The 13,463-nt window shown below is 44.0% G+C and overlaps 1 protein-coding gene across 2 annotated transcripts in view; it reads right to left on the reverse strand.

Moving 5' to 3' along the window:
• The window catches only part of DCAF5 (DDB1 and CUL4 associated factor 5), a gene marked incomplete at both ends in the record, with an annotated part of 94,034 nt that extends 88,226 nt beyond the window's left edge, over positions 1–5,808 (reverse strand). For both annotated transcript variants that reach the window (XM_084239950.1, XM_084239949.1), the window contains one exon: positions 5,595–5,808. In XM_084239950.1, coding sequence (XP_084096076.1) covers positions 5,595–5,808 — 214 coding nt within the window. The remainder of the gene's footprint in view (positions 1–5,594) is intronic.
• Between the last annotated feature and the right edge of the window lie 7,655 nt (positions 5,809–13,463).

Raw genomic sequence — 13,463 nt, forward strand, 5'->3', positions numbered from 1 at the left:
GGTTCCATCAAATGTAATACAAATAGTGATTTGGCAATAGAAAAATGATTGGTAATTAATGGGTTCAAATTAAGCATATAGTTATTATCATAGCTATTATTTCAGGCAAAAAATGTTTTACAATAAAAGGCAGTATGAGTGGAATCACACTTATTCAAAAAGCATTTTTAACAGTTCATCTCATTGAGAACTTTCTCACCTTTTCACAATATACTACTGTATGTATCAAGTGTAATGAATGTTTGATGTTGAAGGTGTCAATCTCCTAAATGCTTTTAATGAGGCTGAAGTGAAACAAAAACAATAACAAGAATTACAGCAGCAGTTGCAACCAGAGCCAACAGCAAGGCCCTGGTGCTAAGAATTTTACACCTATTATTTCATTCAAGCCTCACCACAACCATGTGAGGTATTATTGTCCTTATTACATGAATGAGGAAACAAAGAAGATAAGTGATTTGTCAAAGTTAGCAAATAGTTGAGTTTGTATTCACCCCCAGGCAGTCTGACTAGATTCATGCTCTTAATCTTTCTCTCTTTCTCTTCTCACTCTCTCTCTATATATATAAAATATGTAATATATATAATAATATATGTACTCTCCATATATGTGTAAAATAAGCTGTTAAAAGCCTATATATGTTATATATATTTTATAATCACCAATGGAAAGAGAAATAGTTATTTGAATGAGCAAGTAATTAAATACCTCTCCCCATTCACAACTCCTACTTAACACTTTGAAACCATATAGTTGGTATTATTTGAAAAATTTCTCAAGATGATTTTCCTACATTTAGTCATAAGCATTAAAAGAGAGATCATAATCTTTCACTGTAACTCAAAACTTCATATTTATGAGCCACTAATCTGCTAGCTCTACAGGTTCCAACGCCTTTAATATCCATTCAGAGGAAACAATATGCCAGCAACTTTCATCACCAAAGTGCTAAATATGTTTGTTTACTGCACAAACCATTTACAAGATATTAGAAGGTAGAGTTACAACCCAAGTTAGACTTACAAAGAGCTACATTCTGATTGGTCTTCCAATCAGATCCCAATAAGATGTTCATCTTCTTCCCAAAGAAGAAAAGACTTTAAGGAATCCATTCTAGGGAAAAGGAGAAGCATAAGAGGAGGCAATTTAACCTTCTTGACAATCAAAGACATAAAAGGTAAATCCAGGATTTCCCCTAAATATGTGTGCTCGCATAACCTCCTTGATGCTATCTTTCAACATATAGTATCACTCAACCCTCAAAGGACTACAACACATAAATATTCTAAAAGACTGTCATCATGAAGCATAAGCTGATCTTCATAAAAAGTAATGTTTACTCAAACCCGTATAGTTTACAAAGTACCTTCACACATAACATTTCATTGAATAAGACAGGTATTAGGTAGTGAGGGCATTGTTACCCATTTTACAGATGAGGAATGAAAGTGTTATAGAGCAACCCTGATATTAAACAGGTTCCTGGCTGTGGGTCCTCACCCGCGCGCTTTAAAGGGACTTATGAATACTCTACTACAGACACACACAAAAAGGTTAATAAAAGGTTTATTTACAAGAGGAAAGGAAATAAGGAAAATGTACAACTCAGGGAGAAAATAGGGAAATAAAGTCTTTAACGCGTCCTACCCGATCCGACGACCTGGAAACCCAAAGTCACTCTCAGAGCTGGCCGGACGCTGCGAGCTGGTGGAGAGCCCAAAATGGGGTCCCCCAAAGTCCACATGTCTGCCTTTTCTATCCACCTGGCTGTTTAACCCCACCCTCAGGTCCCAGCCACCTTCCCTTTGGTGGTGATGGGATTTGGAGTTCCCAGTGTCTTTGGCTTTGACCTGGGGTGGGGGTGGAGTCCACAAAGCCTATATGGAAATAGCTTTGGGTCATCCTTTTCCCCCTAACAAAAGGATTTACCTAAATTCATACAATTTATGACTGATAGAGCCTCCAACTCAAATCATGTGAAACCAAATTCCAGGCCCTTTCCATAACCAGATTGTGCCTCCTCATTCCACAACAGAAAGTTACAAAACTATCATCGCTGTCCCATTTGCACAGGGTCCAGTAGCAATGCTGTAAGAACAAGTATCAGCTATTAATGTAATAACTACAAAATAGAAAGAAAACAAACTCAGCATTTTCTGAGTTTTTTCCCCAACCTATACTTTGCCTAATGGCATCCTCACAACAGCCCTTCAGGTAGGTACTGGTATTCCTCTTGCATACATCAGGAAACAGACTGAACAGGAGCAACTTGACTAAGGGCTACACATTAAACCACACAGCAGTGATTTTAACCATGTGTCTGCTATACCACACTGCCTTACATGATATCACACCAATGCCCTTTTTCTGATCAGTGATAAAGAAAAATACTTTTTAGGTTACAGTATTTTAATATTTTAAAATAACAAAAAAAACCCTTCTCCCACTTGTTGCTGTCACTCACTTCTCAGCAGAGCACCTTTTCTTCTTCCTGATTTTATCTTAATATCTGCTGGGATTAGCTCTGGAAAAGGTGCTAGCTGTTAGCATAAAAAAAATCCATGGCATCTTTAACAAATAGCATTTATTAAGGCCACAGGAATCACTTAACTATTGTGTTTGCTCAAGGTCTTAGTTAATTATACAAATCCTATGTGTCACTTACAAGAAATGTGAGCTTGCCCAAACAATTAAGAAGTGAAAACAGTGAACAAACTATGAAAAAAAACTATCCTTTTAATCACTGCTTCCTGAGGGTTTTAACCAGTCCCAACAATATGCATAACAGTAATCTTATTGTCAAATCTGTGATTGTCAAGTTTAAAAACTATTTTTTGTATTTAAATTGGCATACCGTATCAGCACTCTATTAATAAAATGTATTTCAGTATCAAAATTTAAAAAAAAAGTAATGTTATTACCATCACCCATTACTGTGAAAAGTTGGAAACAGGTTAGCTTCAAAATACTATGTACCCCTCTCCTCATGTATTAACTGCTCAAAGAAGACAGTGACAGAAAAAAAGAAAATGTAATCACACACTTTAGTTTTAAATTTGCAAAGGACTTCCCAGAACAAAATTTAATTAGCTTTAACAAGCTAAAGTGTATTTATGATTCCCAATGGGGTGGGGGCGGGCTTCCTTATCTGAAGCAAACAGGAGGAACTTTTAAGTTAGCATAAATTATACTCATAATGGAAGATGACTAGTAAAGAGGGATTTTAAACTAAACTCGTAGTTCAGGGAACAAATAAACTAAGTCTACCAGGGCTAAAAGGAGAGGGGCGAGTGAAAAAGCAGAAGGAAGGAACAAGGACGGGAGTAGAAAAAAAGGAAACAGGAAAAACTGAGCAGGAGGAAGTGTAAGGGAAGGGGGAGGAGTAAGCGGCAAAGAAGGCTAGGCTCAAGAAAGCACTGCTGGAGATGTGCAACTAAGCTCACATCCTACTTTTCTTACAACTAGGAAAGGAAGAAAATTAATTCCCAGGACCACAGGTTTGCCAGATACTGTCCTCTGGAAAGAACCTTCCTCTTCTACAGAGCAGATTTAAACTAATGGAAATAAACTGGGCAAGACCAGAGAAAATGGAGTTCATTTGAGAAACAGGGAAGATCCTGCACAACAGTAACTGGTGATGATGGAGAGAACTTTTTAATGCTAAAAAAAAAAAAAAAAAAAAAGTGTTAAATTTAAATGAGTGAGTTGTGTGGTGCGTGACTACCTTAATAAATCTGTTATTTATTAATAGTATAGTAAATCGGGCAATATATGACTGTACTTCCGATTTAATAAACAGTATTAGTTCGGTGTGTTAAAGAATACCCCACCAAATTTCCTCACCCACGAGGGTGAGTTTACTTGTGTCTGGAAACATCTCTGTTGGAATACATCAGTCTGGGAAGGGGACAGGAATATTATGAATACTGAAGAAGCAAAGGGGGCGGGGGGGGGTGCCGAGGTGGGCTGTGAGTGCTTTAAGAGATGATCACCCCCATTTTTGCCCTTGGAATTCTGGTTGGCGTGGGGGAAGGCAGCTTTTGTTTGAGGTATGCCTTGAGGTAAAATATCAGGTTTCTTCAGGGAATGATGAAGGGCCAAAATCTACCTATCAAAGAGAAAATGATCCGGGGTGGCAAAGTCAAGTCCGTTCCGAAGAAACCCCAGTCGGTTTATCGTGAAATGATCGCACATATCTCATCTCTGCTAATCCCAAATTGGACAGGCTTGCCCCGTGTCACTTCCGACCGCTTCTCGCGAAGAAGACGGATGCTTTGCCGTGATCCCAGAAGTTTCTGGCGAGTTGCCCATTGACGTAAAATAGAAAACTGTTCGGGGACCGGCCTCGGTGCAGCGAAGCGCCACGTCCAGCCCTGGAATGCCCCTTCCTCCCTCCCAGTGCAGGCAACGGGACCCGGCAGGGCAGGAGACGGGCTGGAAACGCCAGATCACGGGTCTTCGCCCTCCACCCCTCAGCCCAGTTTTGGGGACCCGCTCCTAGCGTACGCCCATCCCCGCTCGCCCAGCCTCGGTCCCGCGACCCCCGGGACGAGCGCCCCCAACGGCAGCAGGCGCGCCTCCCCGGGGGCAGCTGTCGCCGCGGCCCGCCCGGCCCGGGCCTCCCCGGGAGCAATAGGCTATCGATTCAGCGGCCTGTCGCTAGGAGCCCCGGGAGAGCGAGGCCTACACAGCCCGGCCGGAGCCCCGGCCTCGATTTCGCCCCTTTCCCCCACACCGGAGGGGGTACCCGGGGGCAACCGAGCCCAGCTAGGCGGGAGGGAGGAGGCGCCCAGACCACCTGCGACGGCAGCCGCGGGGAAGGGCGGTGCGGGCTCGAGGCTCCTGCCAACGCGCCTCCCGGGGTCGCCCGCCCGCCCCCTGCCTCGCAAGTTGCGCATTCAAATTCACACCCGCGCCCCTCAGTGCCCTCAGCCCCGGCACTCGCGAGTCCATAATAACAACAGGACGCGGAAGAGGCCCCCGCGGCTCCGCGGGGACGGAGCTGGGCCCCTCAGGGCGCGCAGCGGGCGACCGCCCTCCGCCCGCCCGCCCGCCGGCTCCCCCTCACCGCCCCCGCCGGCACGGGTCGCCGCCCCGACCCTCCGGCGTCAGGCCCTGTCACCGCCTCGGCCCCGAGGCCCCTCGGCCGGGACGCCGGCCCCGGGGGCGAGAGTTGCCCGGGCCGGCGGCGCGCTCGGCCTCCTCCCCCTCCACATCCCCCAAGTGCCCCCCGCACCCTTTTAAAGTGCGCGGAGGAAGAGTTTCCCGTCAAACTTTGCCGGGCGGTAACCTCGCCCCCCTGCCCAAGCCACACTTTCCGGGCCGTCCTCAGGAGCCAGCACTTTCCACTCGGGATAAAGCGAATTACGGACCTGTCAACCATTTTAGGTCTTTTTTACTGAAGACATCCTCTCCCTCCTCGCCCGCCCGCCGCCCTCCCCCCGCCGCCGGGGCTTTCATTTGACACCCACTCTGCCCGCGCAGAAGGGGGGTGGAGGAGGGAGGGGGTGGGGACGGAGGGACGAGGGGGGGCGAGGGCCGCGAGGAGGGGAGGGGGGCGGGGGGCGCGGGGAGGGGAAGGAGGTTGATTTACCTGAGACCAGCCACTGGCCTCCATTGTTGGAGAATTCAATGGCATTGACACAGCCGAAGTGGCCGAGGAGGTCCTTCTTGTAGAGGTTTCTGCAGCCCCGCAGGCGTCTCCTCTGAAAGTCCTGAGTGAGCAGGGGGTCCCCATGCAAGCCCCGCTGGGACAAGAAGCCCACCACTGACCTCATGCTGCCCCCCAGGCCAGCTCTCCTCTTCATGCTGGAACCGCCGCCGCCGCCGTTCGCGCCGCCGCCCCTCCCTCGGCCTCACGCGCGGCCGCCGCGCTCCCCCACCCGGCCCTCCCCCCGCGCGGCGATCCGGACGGTTCTTTAACCAGCCATGGCAGACAGAGCGAGGTGTGCAGACGCTCGGCGGCGTTCGCGGCTTCCTGACGGCCGCCTCCCTCCCTCCCCCCCCCCCGGCTCCTCCCTCCCCTTCTCCGCCTCCTCCAGCAGCTGATCCTCAGCTGCGGCCGCGCTTCCGCGCCGCGCGGCCCTTCCGCCGGCCCCGAGCCCCGCGCCCGCGGGCGGCGCTGCCCCTCCCCCTCCGGGCGGCCGGCCGGGGGCCCGCGGGCGGCGCCTCGGCTTTCCCGCCGCAGCTACCGGGCGCTCGGGACCCCGGTCGCGCCGGCCCGAGAGCCCGCGGCAGCCCCCGGGCGCCGCACTCTGGGAAGTTGAAGGCGCGTAACAATCAAAGTGGCGGCGAGGCTGCGGGCTCGCCCTCCTCACCCCGCCCTGCGCCCGCGCGGGTTCGGGTCTCCACACACCCCCCCCCACCCCAACTCTCCTCAGACCGGGAAACGCGGCCTGAGGTGGTGAGGAGGTGGGGGGTCGTCCTGCGTTCGCCGCATCCTTGAGCACCTATGCGAAGGGATGTGGGAGTGAAGGCTGCTCAGTGCGGGGAGACTGCGTGGGGATTTTGTCAGTGTACCCGACCTTCCCCCTCCTCAGCCCCCCAGAAGTTGCTGGCGCTACCCCTCCCCCTCCAAAATTCAGTTCTCTCGCCCTTCCTCTAGTCCTTCAGTGGAAAAAGCGAAATTGTTTCACTGGTAGATAATGGAGTGGTATATGGGAGAAAGCGATTCTTCAGTGAGAAAATTGCCAAAATCGAGTTAAGAAAGCTCTGAGAAGCAGAAAGTACTTCTGTCCATTAGTTCCAGGTACGTTTGCAAGACACAAGAAGCATTATTTGAAAATCGCAATATATGTTATTTAATTGGTGCACTGAGCTCTCCTCGTCCAGTTCTGGAGTGTGAAGCTCAAGAGGCAGTACAGCTGTTAACCAGCAGCTGCGTGCCAAGGCCAGCAGTAGCTGCACTTCACTTTGGTGGGAGCCTTCATTGACCCCAGTGAAGAGACTGGGTGTTAAATGCTTTGGAATGCTATCGGATAACAATAAAAAGTCCCCTTGTAGTGTATTTTTCCTAGAAGTAGTGTATTTTTCCTAGAAGTAGTGTATTTTTCCTTTGCCATTCAACTGTAATAAGCCATTGGAATAGCCAGGTATGTCGGTTTTGCCCTTTCAATTTAGCCGAATTTCACCCTCTGCACCAGAGATGGCACAGCTGCATGAACATGGAGGACAGTCACATGCATCAAGCAAAATCTTGAAAAGATTAATCACACTAGTAACAAATAACCAAGTGAGTCTAATTTAAAAGTCAAGGTTGTAACAAATTTTGCTGAATTAAACAGAATCCACCAATTCCAGAAATGATGGTTTTAATAGAATATTGTTTCCGTAAAAGGAAAATGTATGGAGTTTCCTTTTAAAAAGTTTTATTCTCAGGATGCTTCAGAGGGTTTGTTCATTATACTAGCGCCTTGTAAAGATCACAGTAGCATGCCAACCTATTGATTTTTAGCACCCAACAGCTTTTTTTCATAGCAATATCATAATGCATAAGTAAACATTTAGCTTCATGATTATATCATAGTGTCCCGTCTCCGTCCCTCCCTGCCCCCCACTGTACTGTAAGCTCTCAGAGAGCATGTCTGTCCTGCTTGTGCGTATACGTCCAGGGCCAGCCAGTACTGGCAGTGAGTGGCCGTTCAAATATTTGTTGAATACAAGAATGAACTTAGGAAGTATGGAGGAATTTGAAGTGAAAGGTAATAACTTTATTTTTTTTTTAATGCACTGAGTTTAAGGTATCTGTATTTCATTCCAAGGGCGACAATTTCCAGTCCAATTGCTTGTCTCACTGTTCCTTTGCTTGACTTAGCCCACACATTCAAATAAGGGAGTCTCTGGTTCCTTCCAATTAATAGGACATCCCCTGTAAACACCTTATTTGCCTGGGATGGGGGAGATGGGCACAGTCATGATGTGGTGCAAGTGGCCTTGTCACATATGTGACCCACCCTCTTTTCTCCTCTTAAGCGCATATCTTTTTTCCTACAACTTCAAATGTGACTCGCTTTCCCCTAATCCTAGAATGAGCTGTCCCATTTACCTCACCCTAAAAATAAACTAGGATCTGGTCACATGCCAGTCCAATTCTAGGACTTTGCTGGAAACTTCCTTAGCTGTTCATTGATCAACCAGACAAAAATGTGGTACCACTAAACCTGTTTATATCTTACTCTGATTCTGGGTAGCTTTTTGTAAGGTGAGTACATAAAATCCTCCCTTTTACCCTTAATTAGGATTGGCAGATAAAATCCAGGATAGCCAGTTTGGTATGAGTTTCAGATAAACAGGGAATCATTTTTAGCTTAAGTATATCCCATGTAATATTTGGGATATACTTATACTTATTATATGTAGTGTATCTGAAATTCAAATTGAATTGGGTATCCTATATTTTTAAATCCGTATTTATTAAATTTGGCAACCCTACCTATAATATAATTCAGCTTTAGAAGATAAAGCCCCCTGATATCTATTTGTTTTTATTAAGAACTTAATATAGTCCCTTGTGTCATTAATCACAAATTAGTATCATTATACATAATTATATAACAACATTTAATCAACTTCAGTGACCACATGAGCTTGGTCTTTCTGATTTGGCTATACTGCGTAAGAATAACAAATGAAATTTGACTCCTGAGTAATCTCCTCTACACAGAATATGTGGAGAAAGGGGAAAAATAAAAAATTCTTAATTTTCTTACTGAGATCTACAGATTTCTTTACATTAATGTTCATACTTAGGCAGCCTTCAGATGTTTTAAACATTCATTCTGAAAAAACTGAGATTGGAAATAGCATAACTTGGAAATCCTTATTTAATTGTTTCACTATGGGTTAAATACTGATCAAAGGTAGAATTCCCAGGAATTCATTATTCTTTGAATTTTATTTTGTTTGGCCCAGCTATCAATGAAGAAAGAGTGAAGAATCTTTAAAAACTGACTAAATACTTAGGAAATGCTCAGACATTAGAAAATGATTTTTTTTAGCATAAGAAAATACTAAACACCTTTTCAAATATTTACTAAATTTTAGTATATTAACAATTACACATAAGGATACTAACATGCTCAGAAAAGTTTTTGTTTAAGAATATTCTCAATTTTAAGGTAAACTTACTCATGATAAGAGATCTTGACAAAGATCAATGTCTCAAGTATATGTGTAATTTAACTGTAATGTCATTTAAGCTTTAAATTTGATAATTTCAAATAAATAACAGTCAATATTAATTTTGGGGAAAGCAGTTATATTTTTTTTGTTTTTCTTTTTTTAAAGATTTATTTATTTATGCATACAAGAGCTGGGGTATGGCCAGAGATGCAGGGGGTGAGAGGATTCACCAGAGACAGAGTGGGGAACAGAATAGGCAGATGGACCGAAGTACACTGCTGAGGGGAGCAGCGGGTGAGACAGGAGAGGTCTGCCTTGCCATGTGGGTTTCTCCCTGGCTGCCTGGGGATCCAACTCATGCTGCAGAGGCTGTGGATTGCTTCATAGTGCGGTGCTTAACCCCTTGTGCCACCAGGGAGGCACAGCAGTTATATTTTTCAATACAGACCCCTGTAACGAGATCTATAGGACAAGGCCACTTCAACCACATCATGACTATGCCCATTTCCCCCATGTCCCCATGTCCTCATCAGTCTTTGCTACTGTCCATCCTTTTTATTACATATATACCAGTGGGTGAAGAGGCTTCTCATTATGAATTTGGTTTGAAATTCCCTCATGGCTCTTGATGTTGAATATCTTTTCATGTGTTTGTTGGTCATTTGTACATCTTATCTTTGGAGAAATGTCTATTCCCATCTTTTGCTCATTTTTTTTTTATGTTTATTTATTTGTTTGTTTGTTTGTTTTGTTTATACATGCACTGGGTACAGTCAGAAGCACAGGAGGGTGAGAGAATTCACCAGAGCCAGAGCGGGGAGCAGAGCAAGCAGAAGGAGTGAAGTACACTGCTGAGGGGAGCAGCGGGCGGCAGGAGAGGTCTGCGCGCCATGTGGGACCCTCCTCTGGTGGCCGGGGAGCAGCTGGGGATCGAACCCGCGCTGCAGAGGCTGCGGGCAGCTTCGCAACCCAGGGCTCAACCGCTGTGCCACGGGGGAGGCCCTCTTTTGCTCATTTTTAATTGTTTTTATTGCTGAGTTGTAAGAGTTTTTTTACATATTATAGACACAAGTCCCTTATTAGATTTGATTTGCAAATACTTTTCCCACTCTTGTCTTTTCATTGTCTTTTCTTGATTTTATCATTTGAAACATAAAAGTTTAGTTTTGTTGTGGTCCAATTGTCTATTTTTTGTTTGTTACTTATACATTCCATGTCATACATAAGAAACACTGCCTAATCCAAGGTCACAAAATTTACTCCTATCTTTAGTCTAAGAGTTTTAGTTTTAGCTTTTATATTTAGGTCTATGATCCAATTTGAATTAATTCTTGAATGTAGTGAGAGGTAGGAGTCCAACTTTATTCTTTTACATTTGGACATTTAGTCATCCCAGTGCTATGTTTTAAAAAGAATATTCTTTCCTCCATTGAACTACCAGTATATAGAAATATAATAAATTCTTTGTGCATTGACTTTGTATCCTTCAAACTTGCTGAAACCATTTATTATCTCTAATTGTTTTTGTGAATTTCTTAAATTTTATATATTCAAAATTACATCATATGCTAATAGAAATAGTTTTACTTCTTCCTTTTAATCTGCATGTCTTATTTCCTTTCCTTAACTAATTGCCTTGGCTAGAACCTCCAGTACAATGTTGAATAGAAGTAATAAGAGCAGACACCGTGTCTTGTTTCTGATATTACAGGGAAAGATTTTAGTCTTTTAGTCACCATTGAATATTATGTTAGCAGTGGGTTTTATGCAGTTCCCTTTAACAAGCTGCAGAAATTCCTTTCTATTTCTGGTTGTAGAATGTTTTTACCTTGAAAGTTTATTGAATCTTATCAAATGCTTTTTTTCTTTGTCTTTTGAAATTATCATATGGTTTTTGTCATTAATTCTATGATATGATATGCTATATTGAAATGGCTAATAAATATAAACAATACAAAAAAAATAAGGTTTGCTGGGCCTCCCTGGTGGTGTAGGCAGGTGAGCGCTGCACTGTGAAGCTGCCCAGAGCCTCTGCAGCGTGGGTTCGATCCTGGCTGGCTGGGGAGAAACCCACATGTTGCAGTAGACCTCTCCTGTCTCGCCTGCTGCTCCCCTCAGCAGTGTATTTCGTCAGTCTGCCTGTTCTGTTCCCTGCTCTATCTCTGGTGAATCCTCTCACCGTCCCGCGCCTATGGCCTGTACCCCGGTTCTTGTGTGCATGAATAAATCTTTAAAAAAATAATATGGTATGCTATGTACACTGTTTTTCAAATCTTAAGCCAGTCTTAAGTTCATGAGATAAAGCCTACTTCACCATGGTGTTCAGTACCTTTTATATGTCACTGGATTCACTTTGCTAGTATTCTGTGAAGATTTTTGTTATTATATTCATAGGGATGTTCATCTTTAGCTTTCTTGTGATGCCTTTGTCTGATTTTCATGTCAGGATAATGCTGGCCTCATGGAATGAGTTGGGAAGTCCATCCTCCAATATTTTTTGGAAGAGTGTGTGAAAGATTAATGTTAATTTACCCCCACAGTTTTGGTAGAAGACCACTAGGGGAGTCATCTCACTGGAATTTTCTTTATGGGAAGATTTTATTTCAGATTCAAGTTCTTTACTTGTTATACTTTTTTTAAAAAAGAGATTTACTTATTTATGCATACAAGAGCTGGGGCACAGGCCAGAGATGAGGGAGGTGAGAGGATCCACCAGAGACAGAGTGAGGAACAGAACAGGCAGATTGACTGAAACGCACTGCTGAGGGGAGCAGCTGGCGAATCAGGAGAGGTCTGCTGCACCATGTGGGTTGATCCCTGATAGGCCAGGGATTGAACTCAGGCTGCAGAGTCTGCGGATTGCTTCATAGTGCAGTGCTTAACCCCTGTGCCACCAGGGAGGCCCTACTTGTTATACTTCTATTCAAATTTTCTATTTCTCCTTAGTTCAGTTTTAGCAGTTGGCATGTTTTTATTTATTCATCTAGGTTATATAATTAATTGGCATGTTCAAAGTATTCCCTTTTATTTCTGTAAAGTTGGTAATAATACCAACTCTTTAATTTTTGTTTTTAGTAATGTGAGTCTTCTCTTTTTTTTTTTCAGATTTTTAATTCATTTTTTTAAAGATTGATTTATTTATGCATATAAGAGCTGGGGTGCAAGCCAGAGATGCTGTGGGTGAGAGGATTCAACAGAGACAGAGTAGGGAGCAGAACAGGCAGATGTATCAAAATACACTGCTGAGGGGAGTAGAGTACAAGACAGGCGAGGTCTTCTGTGCCATGTGGGTAGCTCCCTGGCTAAGGATCAAACTCGTACTGCAGTGGCTGTGGATAGTTTCATAGTGCTGTGTTTTACCCTTTGAGCCACCAACAAGACAGGCCCCTCTAATTCATTTTTTTTCCTGCATTTTTTTTTTAAGATTGATTTATTTATTTATACAAGCACTGGGTACAGTCAGAAGCACGGGAGGGTGAGAGAATTCACCAGAGCCAGAGCAGAGAGCAGAGAGGGCAGAAGGACCGAAGTACACTGCTGAGGGGAGCAGCGGGTGGCAGGAGAGGTCTGCCTGCCATGTGGGACCCTCCTCTGGTGGCCAGGGAGCAGCCGGGTATCGAACCGGCGCCGCAGAGGCTGCAGGCAGCTTCGCAACCCAGTGCTCAACCACTGCGCCACTGGGGAGGCGCTCTAATCATTTTTTAAAGGCAGTATTTTCACACACTTTGAAGCGAGTTCCCAAGCTATATAATAATTGAAATAATTCAGTAGCTAAAGACAGAAGACTCTTTGTTGTTAAAATTTTAAATCATATTCCATCTTTCCAGACATTTGGTTCATGTTTTGCATGCTTGATTCTTCATTCTTCTAACCTTTGTGCAGTGAAAGTGGACAGAAATTCTCAATGGCCAGGATTATTCATTTGATATTTACTCAGTGATATTTTCTGTACTATTCCATGCCAACCATCTGGATTTTGTATATTTGAAATTTTCCTGACAAAATCATCATGAGCCAGCTGTTTTTACTTATTTTTAATTTTAGGTTTCCACATAAATAACCTCTAGTGAGTGGTGTAAGAAACTGTTTAAAAAGAGTTATTGTTCATTTCATTGGGTATGTAGTCATATAGCCAAGATTTTGCTTTATCAGAGATGGTGCCATGGATATAAAATGTTCATTGAATGCCTTCAATGTGCTAAACACCACTTAGAAAATAAAATTAGACAATACACCCTTCCCAAAGTAAAATATGCCCAAGAAGAAAGAAGAAAATTCTTTGATGTAGAAGTCAAATTTAAATTGTCTTTATAGGTTCAGGATAAACCCCTGAAAATGAACT

Source organism: Talpa europaea, assembly GCF_964194135.1.
Source record: "Talpa europaea genome assembly, chromosome: 8".
Lineage (NCBI taxonomy): Eukaryota > Metazoa > Chordata > Mammalia > Eulipotyphla > Talpidae > Talpa > Talpa europaea.